This window comes from Humulus lupulus, chromosome X (assembly GCF_963169125.1).
Source record: "Humulus lupulus chromosome X, drHumLupu1.1, whole genome shotgun sequence".
NCBI lineage: Eukaryota > Viridiplantae > Streptophyta > Magnoliopsida > Rosales > Cannabaceae > Humulus > Humulus lupulus.
This window is the reverse complement of record NC_084802.1, coordinates 66,572,324-66,589,695: the sequence shown is the minus strand read 5'-3', so window position 1 is coordinate 66,589,695 and position 17,372 is coordinate 66,572,324. Positions and strand designations below refer to the sequence as shown.

The 17,372-nt window shown below is 37.8% G+C and overlaps 1 protein-coding gene across 2 annotated transcripts in view; it reads left to right on the top strand.

Annotated features, from left to right (window-relative positions):
• Positions 1-964: 964 nt before the first annotated feature.
• Positions 965-17,372, top strand: part of LOC133804853 (uncharacterized) — a 29,529-nt gene continuing 13,121 nt past the window's right edge. Inside the window, exon 1 of one of the 2 annotated variants that reach the window (XM_062242973.1) lies at positions 965-1,251. In XM_062242973.1, coding sequence (XP_062098957.1) covers positions 1,179-1,251 — 73 coding nt within the window. In that variant the 5' untranslated portion in view covers positions 965-1,178. The remainder of the gene's footprint in view (positions 1,252-17,372) is intronic. The other variant, XM_062242974.1, reaches the window with a different exon arrangement.

The following is a 17,372-nucleotide window of genomic DNA, read 5'->3' as shown; positions in this document are numbered from 1 at the left end:
TGTCAATGACATGGGGACTTTGTTAGAGAATATAATAAGTTTATTATCCAATTTTCCATGAGTATCCCCGATCTATGTTTGTTATACAACCAATAAGGTTGCTCATAGATTGGCTGGGCATACTCTTAGTGTAGGATGATGAACTTGTTTAGCTAAAAGATTTCTCTTATTTTCTTCAAGTTGTTTTAGCCTTATAGGTTATATGACATAATGATTTTTTTGAATGATTAAATTTCATTGCGACAAATATATATATATAGATATAAATGTCTAATTTCAAGTGAAATGATGAGATAGATTACTTCTTAGTCTTGAGATTTAACTTTTTTTTTTTGGGAATAGGGAGATTTAACATATTTGTTTGCATGTTTTTAAACATCTTATCAATGTGCTATTGAGGTAAACATAGAAGTAGGGCATTTGTGTGATAAAATATAAGGTTTTTTATTTGTTTGTATGTTTTCCCTTTGAACTATATGTGGTTTTAGCGAATTGATCCCTAAACTATAAAGTATAGCAATTAAGTTCTTAAACTCATCAAATAGTAGTAGTTAAGTTCTTATATGTAATTTTTTTGACTATTTTTTTTATGAAAAGCAATACTAAAGTAGCAATATAGAAAGGTAAAATCGAAATGATAAATTCAAGATCTCTATTTTTTTTTATTTTGGCAATGATATGCAATATTTTTTTATAAAAAAATAAGTAAAAAAATTACATACTAAAGACTTCATTGCTATTGTTTAATAAGTTCAGAGAATTAATTGCTATATTTTATAATTTAGGAACTAATTTGCTATATTTAATGAGAGCTTAAAAGCCTAAAAGATATACAATGACGGGTGGATTTATTAATTTTGATAGTATTGGGTAAAATGAGAATATATACATACATTTGGGGTTAAAATAAAATATAATAGATTAACTAAAACTACAAATTACAAAGTACAAAAGAACTCGGGTGAAGTCTTCTTCTTAAAAAATACACTCTGTCGTCACACTGGTAAAGCGACTTGCGACAACTCCACCAATTAGGAACTAGTCTAGGAAGGAATCTTCAAATATTTTTTTTATGTTAAGTCACAGTTGATATCTAAATCTACTTTACGCCGCGGTGGTGCACCCTCTTATCATATCATGCGCACTTGATCGTCTTCCTTTCCCTCTATATCTCTTCCATGGCTAACCTGAAATCCGATTCTCCCACCTCTCGTCGCATTGTTCGAGCTTTCTTGGATTTTCTCACCAATGGTTCCTTCTCTATTCCTTTCTCTGTCTCCATATATATATATATTTCAAATTGTATTTTGTGGCTTGTTATAAGACTGATTGATAGCTGATCAGGGATGAGAATTGCAGCAATGGCATTTTGAGGGTTTTAAATTACTCTGGTTTTTAGTCACTGTTTTTTAGTTATGGTTATGAAATAGATTTGGGCTTTGAAAATGGCATGGCGTAGTTCATTGGTTGCTTTTGGGAGTGTTTAGAGGGTTACAGTTAGTTTAATTATCATTGTATGCAAATTATGATTGAAGTTTTCGAATTCAGAAACCCTAAAATGTTGAATATGTGTAACTAGAGGCAACAGGCTCTAAAGTTGGATTACATGATGTTAATTAAGCTTTTTTTGTTCGGAGTGAGAGCCCTAATGAAGTAATTAGCTCGGAACATAAATGTCAATAGAAATTTTTGAAATTGGGGTGTTATTATTGACAATTTAATTTTGATTATTGTTACTAAAAAAATTGATAGCTACACAAATTATCAGTTTGAAACTTCAGTCTGTGAATTAAGAATTATAACGAGTAGGTAGGGAATTGTAGGTTGTTCCCTATAGCTTTGTGCCCTCTTGAAGCTACTATTGTAAAAACTATGAGGAAAAAATATGATGATTATTTTGATAGAATTAGTCTTTAAATAGGCAAATACAAGGTATATGACATCTGTCAATATTCTACAAATATTCTAGATTGTTCTAATTCCTAAGATTCTTAGGAACAAAATTATCTAAACTAGGAAACAAATATCTTTGCTGATAATTACAAATAATTAAGACAATATATTACAAATAATTTATATAATTCCAAATCTTTGCAGATTTGGTTATGATTTTCAACACTCCCCCTCAAGCTGGACAGAAAATATCTTTCATGGATAGCTTACCAATTAAGTATTCAAACTGCTTTGTTGGAAACCCTTTAGTGAGAATGTCTACAATCTAATATGTAGTGGGAACATAAGGCATACAGATGAGTCTGTTCTCCAATTTCTCTTTTATAAAATGTTTGTCAATTTCCACATGTTTGGTTTGATCATGAAGAACAAGATCGTGAGCTATTAAGATGGCTGATTTGTTATCACAGTAAACCTTCATTGGTGATTGAATTCCCATCTTTAGTTCGTCAAGAAGTTTTTTAATCCATAATATCTCACAAATGCCAAGTGCAACTGCTCTAAAGTTAACTGCAGCGCTACTTCGTGCCACCACGCTTTGTTTCTTACTACGCCAAGTAACTAAGTTTCCTCCCACAAAGGTGCAGTAGCCCGAGGTTGATCTTCTATCAGTGATGCTTCCTGCCCAATCAGCATCTGTGTAAACTTCTACTCCAAGAGTATCATTCTTTCTAAACAACAACCCTTTTCCTGGAGTGCCTTTTAAGTACCTTAGTACCCTCTTTATCCATCTGAACTTTTAGGCTGAAGCTTTATTTTGTATTTCATAGGTGTTTCAGCAGGTTTACATCCAAGTAGACCTGTTTCTTTTAACAAATCCAGAACATATTTGCGTTGTGAGACTACAAACCCTTCTTTAGACCTTGCAAACTCCATACCAAGAAAATATTTTAGGTTTCCAAGATTTTTGACTTCAAAATCTTTTGACAACAATTTTTTAATCTCTGTAAGTTTTTGTTGTGTAGTCATCCCCTGTCAAAACTATATCAACATAGACAATAAGCACTGCTATTTTTCCACTTCACGAGTGTTTGTAGAACATGCTGTCATTAGCTCGACTCTGGTTATAGCCATGTCTTTTTACAGCCTTCCCAAAACGTTCAAACCAAGCCCGCGGTGACTGATTATGGCCATACAAAGATTTTTTTAGTTTTCCATTTTCAAATTTTCCTTCAAATCCCAGAGGTATCTGTGGAAAAATATATTCTTGATTGTTATTTTTACTTCTAAAGAAATAGCCTTTAAATAGGCTGAGTACAAAGGAATATTCTAGATATAAACTAATTTACATTAATTACACCTTAGCTGTAAAATACTAAGAAATAATTCAAATTATTTCTACACCCTCCCTCAAGCTGGTGCATACAAGTCCCACATGCCCAGCTTGCATACTTGCTCATCAAAGCTTTCTTTTGATAATCCTTTTGTTAGCAAATCAGCAGGCAGCTTGTTGTTTGCTTGGCACATAAACGACACAGTTCTTTTTCTTCAATTTTTTCTTTTATGAAATGACGGTCCACCTCCACATGTTTGGTTCTATCATGATGAACCGGATTGTGTGCTATATTAATAACTGATTTATTGTCACTTTATAGTTTCAAAGGATTCGCTCTTTGAAGTTGTAGTTCTTCAAGAACTCGTTTGATCTAGATCAATTCACATACTCCTTGAGCAAGAGCTCTAAGCTCAGCTTCAGCACTGCTTCTTGCAACAACATGTTGTTTCTTGCTTCTCCAAGTAACAAGGTTTCCCCATACCTTGGTACAATATCCAGATGTTGATCTTCTGTCCTCAATTGAACCTGCCCAGTCTGCATCAGTAAAAGCTTCTATGCCTCTTTCTCCATTTTTTCTGAACAACAGACCTTTTCCAGGTGTCTTATTTAAATACCGTAATATCCTGTAAACTGCCTCCAAGTGTTCTTCAAAAGGGTTGTGCATATACTGACTGACCAAGCTAACTGCAAAGGCAATGTCATATCTGGTGTGAGATAAATAAATCAATTTGCCCACTAGTCGTTGATACATCTCTTTGTCTACAGGTTTCTTCTTTTCTTTCTTCTTGTACTTCCCTTTGGGTTCCATTGGGGTTGCTGCAGGTTTACATCCGAGCATACCAGTCTCTGAGTAGATCAATAACATACTTACGTTGAGAGATTGAAATCCCCTGCTTGGTTCTTGCAAACTTCATACCCAGAAAGTATCTCATCTGACCAAGATCTTTTACCTCAAATTCTTGGGCTAGTAGTCTTTTAAGCTCCTCCATTCCATTAAGGTCATTTCCAGTTAGAATCATATCATCAACATAAATAATAAAAAGGGATAATTGTGGCAAAAGTACCCAAAGTTTGGGTTTTGTACGCGGCATAGACCCAAAGTTTATTTTTAGTGGCAAAAGTACCCATAGTACCAAAAAGTGTTATTCCGTTTGGTTCTGTTTGGTTTCCTCCGTTAGTGGCATTTGGGTGTACACGTGTATGCACCAGATAATTCAGAGTTTTAATTATATTTAAAACCTTTTTTTTAAAACTAATTTTAACTTTAAAAAAATATAGAAATTAATATGAAAAAGAAAATTAATAGCTTAAAACTAATTAACAAATCAAAATTACTAAATTTGTAAATATTTACTAATTAAAATACTAAATTAAAACAAAAACTTAAACCAAAATCTAAATTAAAACCAAAATCATAATTAATTAAAAAAAACTAAAATCTGAACTAATTAAGAAAAACATCATCAACTTGGATTTTTAAAAACATAGATTTTCCTAACAAATTCAGTCTAGAACACAAAATCAATAAAAAAAAATCAACACAGATTCTATGTCTTCATCTCCCTCCTCAGCCATTTCTTCTTGCCTTCCCAAGCTCGATTCCCTGTCTTCCTCACAAAAAAACAAAACCCAAATCCACCAACCTTAGAGATAAGTTGTAAAAGAAGCTCTGAGGAACCCAGCTCTTTACGGACCTTGAAGAAGACCCATGCTCCATTGCAGTGGCTCGACTCCCACTCTTGATCCCCTGCCCTAGACTCGAAGCTCTTCACACCAAGAGCCGTTGTTGAAGCTCAGAGATCGTTTCCCAGGAGCTACTGCCAGAGTCTTAGTCGGAGTCGTCGTCGTCGTCGATGCTCTTCGCTGAGGATTCGTCGTCTGAGCTCTTCGCACAAGTGTAGTTGTTGGAGCTCTAGGCTGGGTAGTCGGAACCTCGCCCAACAGCTGCTATTGAAGCTCGGAACTCAGTACTGTGGGAGCTCTCGTAGAAGCTTGGAGGAAGAAGACGCCGGTGCTTGGTGGCTGCGATTTTTGGGGTCTGTTATGGGGTCAGGTGGTGAGGGAGAAAGAGAGATAAAGACATGGGAATGAGATAGATTTTAGGGTTTTCAATTTTTTTAAAGTTAAAATCAGTTTAAAAAAAAAGTTTTAAATATAATTAAAACTATGAATTATGAGCTGAGTACATGTGTACACTCAGATGTAACTAACGGAGGAATCCAAACGGAAAAACACTTTTTGGTACTATGGGTACTTTTGCCACTAAAAATAAACTTTGGGTCTATGCCGCGTACAAAACCCAAACTTTGGGTACTTTTGCCACAATTATCCCTAATAAAAATTACAATCTTACCATCTTGGGAATGTTTGAAGAATAGAGTATGATCCGACTGACCTTGTTTGTACCCATCAAACCACGCTCCTGGTGATTGTTTCAAGCCATAGAGAGATTTCTTTAAGTGACATGCTGTTTCTTTTCCATATTTTCCTTCAAGACCAGGAGGAATCTTCATATTCTAAATTTCCGTTTAGAAAGGCGTTCTTAATATCAAGTTGCGGCAATGGCCAATCAAGATTAGCTTCTATTGATAGGAGAATTCTTACTGTATTTTGTTTTGCATTGGTGCAAATGCCTCTGTGTAGTCCACCCCATAAGTTTGAGTGAACCCCTTTGCAACCAGTCTCGCCTTGTATCTTTCTATAGTACCGTCCGCTTTGTATTTCACTGTGAATACCCACTTGCATCCTACAACATGTTTGTCTTTTGGCTTAGCAACTATTTTCCAGGTACCATTTTTTTCCAACGCCCCTATTTCTTCTTCAACTGCTTTCTTCCACTCAGGAATCGACAAGGCTTCATCAATATTCTTTGGAATAATTGTCTCCTCAATTTTGGCAGCAAAGGCTCTAAATTTTGGTGTGAGTCTGCTGTAGTACACATACTTAGATATAAGATGTAAAGTACAATTCCTCACTCCCTTCCTTTTTGCAATGGGCAGATCTGATTCTATCACACTCGAACTAGGATTAGAATCAAATGAAATTGGACTCAAAGAATCACTTACATTGGGATTTGTCACTGGTTCAGACTCATGGGAGACGAGATCCGTAGCAGGCGGTATTACTTGATGTTTGTCCCGTCGTCTAGTATAAACCAACAACTCTTTTTCTGAATTTATTTAGTCTGTCTTTTCCATTTCAAAAGTGTTTTGTTCACAATTTAGGACAAAGGTAGACTCAATTGGCGGACTAGACTCAGTTGGTGGATTAGATTCAATGGGTGGACTGAATTCAGGTCCTATCATTGGTAAACAGGTATCCCAACAGTGAGTATTCTTAACAATCCCTCCCTGAAGCAAAGTGTTGGGATAAAAAGGTTGCTCTTCATTGAATGTGACATCTGATGAGACACTAAGGCGACGAGTGAGAGGGTTGTAACATTTGTAGCCCTTTTTGGTGGAAGAATACCCAAGGAAAATACACTTTTGAGAACGAGAATCAAGTTTGGTATGATTAGGTCCTAAAACATGAACATAGGCGGTACAACCAAACGTTTTTAGTGGAATATCTGAGAGTAGGTGAGTCTGAGGATAAATCTTAAGAAGAGAAGATACTGGAGTTTGATAGTGTAAGACACGAGAAGGCATTCTATTGATTAAATAGGTTGCTGTCAAAATAGCTTCTCCCCAAAAAATCTTAGGAACAGAAGTAGTAAACATGAGAGCCCTAGCAACTTCTAACAGATGTCGATTTTTCCTTTCGGCAATCCCATTTTGTTGGGGAGTACGAACACATGAACTTTGATGGACAATGCCATTAGAGATAAGATAATCACCTAAGATGGAATTAAAATATTCTGTACCATTATCAGTGTGCAGAACTTGGAGATTAGCTTGAAATTGATTTTTAATCATTGAATGAAGTTTTTTGAAGGTGGTAGCAGCATCAGATTTGTCTTTTAAAAGAAACACCCATGTTAAACGAGTATGATCATCTATAAAGGATATAAACCAGCGAGTATTAGAGATTTGTAACCCTGGATGGCCCCCACATGTCACTATGAATGAGATTGAAAGGATGAGATGCCATATAGGGGTGAGAACGAAAAATACTTCAAGTATGTTTTGCAAATTGACACATTTCACATTGGAATATGTTCAAGTGTTTGTTTTTAAATAGAATAGGAAACAAATGTTTCAAATAGGTAAAAATAGGATGTCCTAATCGATAATGCCATCACATAATATCAATATTAGAAGCAGTACAGCCAGAATGCAACATTTTATTACCTTGAGCAAATGAAGGGTCAACATCAAAGTAGTATAACCCGCTACATTCTCTCGCACTTCCAATCGTCTTCCCTGAGGACAATTCCTGGAAATCACAATGTAAGGGTGAGAATTTTGTAATACAACCTTGATCAATGGTAAGTTTGCTAATTGAGAGGAGATTACAAGATAGATTTGGCAAATGGAGGACATTTTTAAGAGTAAGGAGAGGAGATAGATTAAAGGAACCTTTACCAGCCACAGTTGTTGATAGAGAGCCATCAGCAATTTTTATTTTACTAGTACCTAGACAAGGACTATAAGAAATGAATTGATGAGATTGATCAGTCATGTGGTCAGATGCGCCAGAGTAAACGATCCACTGCGAAGTTTGATCATTAAACACAGCAAAAGTGTTTGGAGTGGAGAAAAATCCCACAGAGTTCAGATCTGGTGCGGAAGTTGACTTGAGCAACCTATGGAGTGGAACAATCTGATCAGTGGTGAAAGGGAATGTATCACACTGAACAGCAGTCATAGCACGCCCTTTAAAATTGTTTTCAGCAGCTGAGTGGTGAAGATTAGGCTGTTCAAAGTGATGGGTAACAACCTCAGAGAGCGCTTTTGAGATTTCAGTGATGGTGGAATTATCACAAGTGGTGTTGAGATCAGTTGGAGAAGTGACCATGGTCAATTTTCAATGGTCAGAAAGGAAAAACAGAGGAAAGGTGCTGGCTAGGAAGAAAAAAAAAATTCCGTGAACTGTACCGCGCGTGAACAGTATTCGCAGGGGATCTGGAAGGTGGATGTCGGGGTTTTGTTGATCAGAGGCTGAGCAATCTCTCTGTGGTGGAGGTGAGAAGAGAAAACAACTCCAAAATAGTTTTCTAAGGTTGAACTTCAAGAGTACCAAACCCTAATTTTTGAAGTAAGGGCAGAAAAAATAAGCTTAATTTGGAAAAAATCTCAAATTTTAAGCTCTTAAATCTCTGATACCATATGAAAAAATATACTCGTGATTGTTATTTTTACTTCTAAAGAAATAACCTTTAAATAGGTCGAGTACAAAGGAATATTCTAGGTATAAACTAATTTACATTAATTACACCTTAGTTGTAAAATACTAAGTAATAATTCAAATTATTTCTACAGTAACTCCATGAACGCCTCCTCTTCTAGTTCACCATTTAAAAATGCATTTTTAATGTGCAGCTGAAATAAGGGCCAATTATGATGAACTGCTAGAGAAAGTAAGATGTGGACTGAGTTTAACTTAGCAACAGGAGAAAAGGTCTCCTGGTAATCTATGCCATAGGTTTGAGTAAAGCTTTTTGCCACCAGTCTCGCTTTGTATCTCTTTATGCTGCTGTCTGCTTTGTATTTGACTGTAAAGACCCATTTACAGCCGATTGTTTTCTTCCCCAGTGGTAGATCGACCACTTCCCATGTCATATTTTTATGGAGAGCTTTCACCTCTTTTAAAATTACTATCTTCCAATCTGGATCATCTAATGCTTCCTGGATGTTTCTTGGTACAAACACATGAGAAATATTAGAAGTAAATGCTCTATGAGTTTCTAATAATCTATGGTAGAATAGATATTTTGCAATTGGATGTTGGGTACATGACCTAGTTCATTTTCTAAGTGCAATAGGTTGATCTAGATCAGAAAAAATAGGATTATTCACCTGAGGTATCCAAGAGACCAGTTTTTGGAGGAGACGATTGAGGTGGAATAATCAATTGATCTTCATTAGTTTGATGAAATCGTCGTCTAGTGTAAACACGAAGTTCAAGATTATTTGGTGGTATTTTGTTAAAGACCTGAAAAAATAAGCAAGAACAAACCAGAAACCAAGCACAACACTAGCAAGACAGTAAGTAATTGAAGCACAAAAGTTCTGGAATTTCTATTAAGAGGAATAGGCAAATACACTCACAGCCACTCGTGGTATTCAAGAGACCACCAACTCTCCACACATTCAACAACTCACTCTAGGATACCCTTACAAATCAAGCCCTTACCTATTTATAAAATAAACCACAACCTATTCCCATTCCAAAATTGACAGCAATAACACACAACTTAAATAACATAATAGTAATTAATAGCAACCCATTACAATTCTATAACCCCAGAATATGAATCAACACCCATTACAATTCTATAACCCATTACAATTCTATAACCCCAGAATATGAATCGGCACCTCTGTTTCTTACGTCTAACATAAGTGATGTGAGTTGGAGGCCTAACATTACCCGCCACCCAAACTCGAACCTTGTCCTCAAGGTTGAAATGGGGAAATTGCTCTGTAAGCACCTCAAAGCGCTCCCAAGAGTCCTAAAAAGCTGGCAGCCCCTTCCACCTGATGAGAACCTCAGTACCTGTATAGTTGCGATATGTGGAGGATTGCACACTAACCACCTCCAATGGTTCCACCAAAAGCTCCTTGTCAGAAGAGAGATGAATAGGAATAGCAGGAAAAGAGGCATGCTTACCCACTGCTAGCTTAAGCTGAGAGACATGGAAGACATCATGAATCTTGGATGTAGGGGGTAACTTAAGCTGATATGCGATCTTTCCAATGCGGCGAAGTATCTCAAAGGGGCCATAAAATCTAGGAGCTAGTTTTTCATTGATTTTGCGAGCGAGGGACTGTTGTCGATAAGGCCTGAGTTTAACATAAACCAAGGTCCCGACCTCATAATTCACATCACGGCGTTTCGAATCAGCAAAGGATTGCATCTTTTGTTGGGCTCGAGAAAGGTGAGACTTTAACTCCGTCAAAATCACATCACGTTGAATCAGTTGTTGCTCTACTTCAGCATTGGTAGCAGAACCTAACTCATAACGGATCAAGGGCGGAGGGTCGCTACTGTAAAGAACTTTAAAAGGTGTCATGCCTGCCGAAGAGTGGAAAGAGGTATTGTAGCTATATTTAGCCCAAGATAGCCATGTAGACCAACGAGAGGGTTTATCCAAAGCAAAACAACGCAAATAGGTTTCTAAACCCCGGTTGACCACCTCAGATTGACCATCAGTTTGTGGATGATAGGAGGAGTTTCGTCTGAGTTCAGAGCCTTGCAAAGAGAACAACTCTTGCCAAAAAAGACTCATAAATATCTTATCTCGATCAGAAATAATACTCCGAGGTACGCCATGTAAGCGAACCACACTCTGAATAAAAACTTCCGCCACAGAAGGGGCAGAAAATGGATGCTTCAAAGGAATAAAGTGTGCATATTTGTAAAGTCGATCGACAACTACTAGAATAGAATCATACCCTTTCGATTTAGGTAAGCCTTCAATGAAATCCATAGTAATATCATCCCAAATTTGTTGTGGAATTGGCAAGGGTTGAAGAAGTCCAGCTGGAGACATGGCTTCGTACTTGCTGCATTGACAAACATCACATGCAGCAACAAAATTCTGGATAAATCTTTTAATGCCTTTCCAATGAAACTCACCTGCCAAATGATGATAAGTACGACGTATTCCAGCATGCCCTCCGACCACCCCACAATGGAATTCGAAAAGCAATATTGGAAAATAAGAAGAATCAGCCGGTAAAATGAGTTTTCTATTGTATCTCAAATGGCCCCCAACAAGTGAATATGCAGAATAAGAAGCGGGATCTTGCTGCACGCAATGCTTGATATTAGAAAGAAAGGCATCAGCATCAACTTGCTCCTTGAGTTCCTCAAAATCTTGAATGATTATGGCAGAAAGTGTACCCAGCGAGACTTCAACCGGTAATCGTGAAAGGGCATCAACAGCAGTATTGGCACTTCCTGGCTTGTATTGAATGTCAAAATCATAGCTCATAAGCTTTAATAACCATTTATGATGCTCGCCATCGACAACTCGTTGATCTAATAAAATTTTTAAGCTGCGTTGGTCTGTACGAACTATGAACTTTTGACCAAGAAGATATGGGCGCCACTTCTTAATAGTGAAAACAATTGCCATTAGTTCCCTCTCATAAACAGATTTAATGCGAGAGAGAGCTGAGCTTGTGACTGTAAAAAGCAATGGGACGATCTTCTTGCATAAGGACAGCTCCCAACCCAAAATCAGATGCATCTGATTCAATCACAAATTGCTTAGAAAAATCAGGTAGCACAAGCAATGGTACACTGATCATGGCTTCTTTAAGTTGGCGGAAAGCTGCCTCCGCTTTCGCATTCCACCCAAAAGCGTCTTTCTTCAGTTGCTGAGTTAATGGCCATGCGATCTTGCTGTAATTTCGCACAAAACGACGATAATAGCCAGTAAGGCCTAGAAATCCTCGTAAGGAACAAAGACTGGTTGGTTGAGGCCAGTCCACCATGGCTTGTACTTTTGCTGGATCAACTGAGACTCCAGTATTATCAATGATATGCCCTAGATACTCAATCCTCGTTTGAGCAAAAATACATTTCTTAGAATTAGCATACAATTGATTTATACGCAATAAAGAAAAAATACACCGTAAGTGATAAAGATGACTTTCTTCATATGAACTGTATATGAGAATATCATCAAAGAAAACAAGAACAAATTTTCGGAGATATTCACAAAAAACCTCATTCATCAAGGATTGGAAAGTGGATGGGGCATTGGTAAGCCCAAACGGCATGACAAGAAACTCATAATGCCCTTCATGAGTGCGAAAAGCAGTCTTGGGCACATCTTCTCCACGGACACGAATCTGATGATATCCGGATTTAAGATCGATCTTGCTAAATACTCGGGCTCCATGTAATTCATCCAATAATTCCTCAATAACAAGGATAGGAAATTTATCGGGAACTGTTGCTCGATTCAAAGCACGATAGTCAACACAAAAGCGCCAACTCCCATCTTTTTTCTTCACCAATAAAATTGGGCTAGAATACGGACTCGAACTGGGTTGGATAATACCAGCCGCTAGCATCTCAGCCACCAACCGCTCAATTTCATCTTTTTGAAACTGAGGATATCGATAAGGACGAACCAAAATTGGTGAGGTGCCCTCCTTGAGAATAATGGCATGGTCCTTGACTCTAGTTGGGGGCAAGCAAGAAGGCATGTTGAAGACATCACTGAAATTAGTTAAGAGAGTGGCCACCGTTGGCGACGATATAACCGGCGAAGCCGAGTTATCCAAATCAGGTGCCAATAAAGTCACGTGCCCAAGTTCCAACAGCAGACCATGCCCCTCATGAGTGATCATTCGCATCATGGCGATTAGGGAAACTTGAGCTTTGCTCAAAGAAGGATCCCCCTGAAGCTTAACCCTTGAGCCTCCCACTAAAAACCTCATACACATGGCACCCCAGTTCATGTAAGATTCCCCAAGAGTAGACAACCATTGGTACCCCAAAATTATTTCCGAATTGCCCAAACGCAGAGGAAAGAAATCTGCAATCACATCAAATTGTTCCAGGTGTAAGCAAACTTGTCAGCATACCCCCATAGTACGAACCTCGTCACCATTGCCCATAGCGACTCCTAACTCTCGTGTATGGCCAATAGGCAATTTTATCTCTTCAACTAGGCTTGCTGAAATAAAATTATGTGAGGCTCCAAAATCAATTAAAATCACAACCTCTCGTTCGCCAATCAGCCCACGCACCTTCATAGTGTGTGGAGAGCATAGACCCACTAAGGAAGAAAGGGATAACACTGGAGATTCTTGTTCATCCTCCACCACTGAGTTGTCAGTAGTGGCTTTCGCGATTAGTTCATCATCACCTGAATCTTCTGGTTCCCATTGACCCATAAAACTTGAAGTTCCTTCTTCTTACAGCGATGTCTTGGACTAAATTTTTCATCACAGCGAAAACAAAGTCCCTTCTCTCGTCTGGCTTGCATCTCTGCATCAGTTAATTTGCGAAAAGAAGATTGGTTAGGGGGTTTTGAAACTGATATATTAGAGGAAATTGGTCGATTAACAGGTATGCTGGATGCGTGAGAAGATCGGTGAGTGAAAGTAGCACCAGAAGGAGTATGCTGCCCCATTGATAAATTGGGTCCAGATCGGTACGACAAAAGGGCCTGATTTTTGTCTTCAATTTTTTGGGCTAATTTTATTTTCCTGACAAGGCCCATGGGCTCCAAAATTTTTGAGTTCAGCCCTAATGTCATCATGTAGCCCTTTTATAAAAATACTTTCCAATACTTGGTCCGATAAATCACGGAGAGGGGCTGAAAGTATTTCAAACTGCTTTATATACATATGAACTGTGGTGAGTTGCTGAAGAGAAAAAAGTTGCTCGTGAAGTGACCCTTCTTGAGATGACCGGAAACGTTCGAGAATCATGTCATGGAATTCGTTCCAGCCGCAAAAAGGTCGTCTTCCATCCTCCCAATAATACCACGAAAGAGCATCATCCTTAAGACACACCACTGCTGCGCGAAGCTTCTCTGAAGGAAGCATGTGGTTGATGTCGAAATACCTCAGCCCGAAACAACCATCCATCTGGATTAACCCTATCGAAAATGGGCAGCTCCAACTTCTTGGGTAACAAATCAGATGAGTTTCTAGGCGTAAGTAACTCCGCAGAATTTTCGATGTCCATACTCTTCTCCTTATCACTGCTAGAAGTTGCCGCTGGATTCGGACTCGCACCAGATCCAGCAGAAGGTTGAGGACCCAAGTTAGGCCTTTGATGAATAAAGTCATCGAATTTCCTAACAAGGGCGCAAATACTTGACTCCAGGTCTGGAATTTTATCGATTCCGTTGTGTAGTTTTTCAATTTCGAGTCCCTGGAACTCAGATCGCAGCTGGCCAAATTCAGTGTGAATGGCCTCCAATTTTTCCTCCAAATCGTCGACCTGGTTCTCCACCCATTTCACGCCCGCCATAGCCTAGGAAGGAGACTGCTCTGATACCACTGTTAAGACCTGAAAAAATAAGCAAGAACAAACCAGAAACCAAGCACAACACTAGCAAGACAGTAAGTAATTGAAGCACAAAAGTTCTGGAATTTCTATTAAGAGGAATAGGCAAATACACTCACAGCCACTCGTGGTATTCAAGAGACCACCAACTCTCCACACATTCAACAACTCACTCTAGGATACCCTTACAAACCAAGCCCTTGCCTATTTATAAAATAAACCACAACCTATTCCCATTCCAAAACTGACAACAATAACACACAACTTAAATAACATAATAGTAATTAATAGCAACCCATTACAATTCTATAACCCCAGAATATGAATCAGCACCTCTGTTTCTTACGTCTAACATAAGTGATGTGAGTTGGAGGCCTAACATACTTCTGCTTGTGTCTCAACATGCGGATGACTTAAATTATCAACATTTTCATGGGTTGGAACATTGGAAGCATCATTTAGAATCTGGTTGTTGTTTTGGTAATCAGGTAATGAGTAAATCCTAGGAATAGGAGTAGTGGTATTTAAATCCCAAAACTGATCTTCATAACTTGTCTCCCCCTCAAGATAAGTTTTTCAAAATAAGGTTGTTTTTCAAGAAATATTACATCCTTACTGACATGAATTTTTTTTGTTACTAGATTTCAGCATTTATATCCTTTTTTATTTGAAACATAACCCAAAAAAATGCATTTTTCTGCTCCAGGATCTAATTTGGAACGAAATTGTGAAGAAATATGAATAAAAACCATGCAACCAAATATTTTTAAATTAAGTTTAGAGGTTAAGCGACTTGGGTGTTTGATAGTTCAAAACTTGGCTAGGCATTCTATTTAGGGATAATTGTGGCATAAGTACCCAATGTTTGAGTTTTGTACGCGGCATAGACCCAATGTTTATTTTTAGTGGCAAAAGTACCCAAAGTTAGTAAAACTGTAATTCCGTCAGTCTCCTCCGTTAGACTCCGTTAGGCAGACATGTGTCACGTTTTTATTGGTCCAAATCATAATTATTTTTAAACATTGAGTACTTATGCCGCGTACAAAACTCAAACATTGGGTACTTATGCCGCAAATATCCCTAATATATTATTGAGTTGGACCAATCACGAAGTGACACGTGTTGGTCCAGCCATCACGAAACGGAACCTAACGGAGGAGGCTGACGGAATTACAGTTTTACTGACTTTGGGTACTTTTGCCACTAAAAATAAACATTGGGTCTATGCCGCGTACAAAACCCAAACATTAGGTACTTATGCCACAAATATCCCTTCTATTTATTAAATAACATGAAGTTAAAACTGCTTCACCCCACAAATACTTGGGCACATTCATAGAAAACATTAGAGCTCGACTTACTTCGAGTAAATGACGATTTTTACGTTCAGCAATACAGTTTTGTTGAGGGGTGACACGACATGTGGACTGGTGAATAATGCCTTTAGACCGTAAGAAAGGTCCTAAGTATTGATTGAAATACTCAGTGCCATTATCAGTTCGAATAATGCTTATTTTACTTTGAAATAGGTTTTCAATCATTTTATGAAAGTCACTAAACAAATATTCAACTTCAGATTTAACATTCATAAGAAAAACCCAACACAATCAAGTATGATCATCAATGAAAGTGACAAACTATTTTTTTCCAGACAAAGTTGTAACCTTTGAAGATCCCCAAACATCACTGCGAATTAGATAAAAAGGACAAGACATGCGATATCCAATAGGTTTATAAGAATTACAATGACTTTTAGATAAATAGCAATGTTCACAATAAAGAGACTTTAAATCCACAACTTTAAACAAACTAGGAAATAGATGTTTCAAATAGAGAAAACTAGGGTGCCCTAACCGTTGATGCCAAAGCATTATTGTTTCATAAGTAGAACTAGTACTACCACTTAGACCTTGAACTTGTCCGCACTCACGACAATCATCAAAATAATAGAGGCCATTGATAATTATAGCATTGCCAATCGTCTTCTATGAAATCTAGTCCTAAAACTCACAGTAAGAATCAGAGAAAACAACACGACAATTAGAGTCTTTTGATAGCTGGCTAACAGAAAGAAGGTTGCAAGACAATTTAGGGACATGAAGAATAGATTTTAATTCAATATTATTTGATATTTTTACCGATCCTTTTCCCGCGAGTGGTGAAAAACTACCATCTGCAATGCGAACTTTGTTATGTCCAGAACAAGAAAAATAGGAGTTAAAATGAAGAATTATTTGTCATATGGTCGGAGGCACCAGAATCGATGATCCAAGGTGCAAACAATAGAGAGCTAAAAAGAGCATTCGAATTTCTACCTGTTTGTGCCAAAACAACATGAGGAGTACTAGATTGTGGATCAGAATTTAGCAATTTTAGAAGTTGTTCAAGCTGTTCTTTGCTGAGAATTTTGTTCAGATTGGAGGCTTCGTGTGCAGCTGGAGTAGGACAGTTGTTCTTCTCTCCACCACCTCTAGTGCTCTTCCAATCAGCCGGTTTTCCATGTAACTTCCAGCATGTCTCACGAGTATGTCTTGGTTTGTTGGAATAATCACACCAAACACGTGCTCGACCATTAAAAGATGGTTTTTTTTTAGAGAAACGAGCAGTATTAGCATAAAAAATAAGGGCAGAATTTTCAAGTGGTTCACCTGATTTTTTTCCCAGCATGACATTCCGGCGACTTTCTTCACGCCTAACTTCAGAGAACACTTCGCCTTTTTGGGGTAAGGGCTGTCTACCAATGATACGTCCACGAACCTCATCAAATTCGACTCCAAGTCCAGTAAGAAATTTGAAGATCCGATCATCCTCCTTTTTTTTCTGATGGTGAGAGAGATCCTTAGTGCTCTCCTATTCATAGTCATCAAACAAATTGAGATCCTGCCACATTCTCATCAGAGAATTAAAGTACTTTGTCACATCATCATCTCCTTGTTGAGTACTTCCAAGTTTCAGTTGCAGTTCAAATATTTGGGACTGATTTCCCAAATCTGAATACATTTGA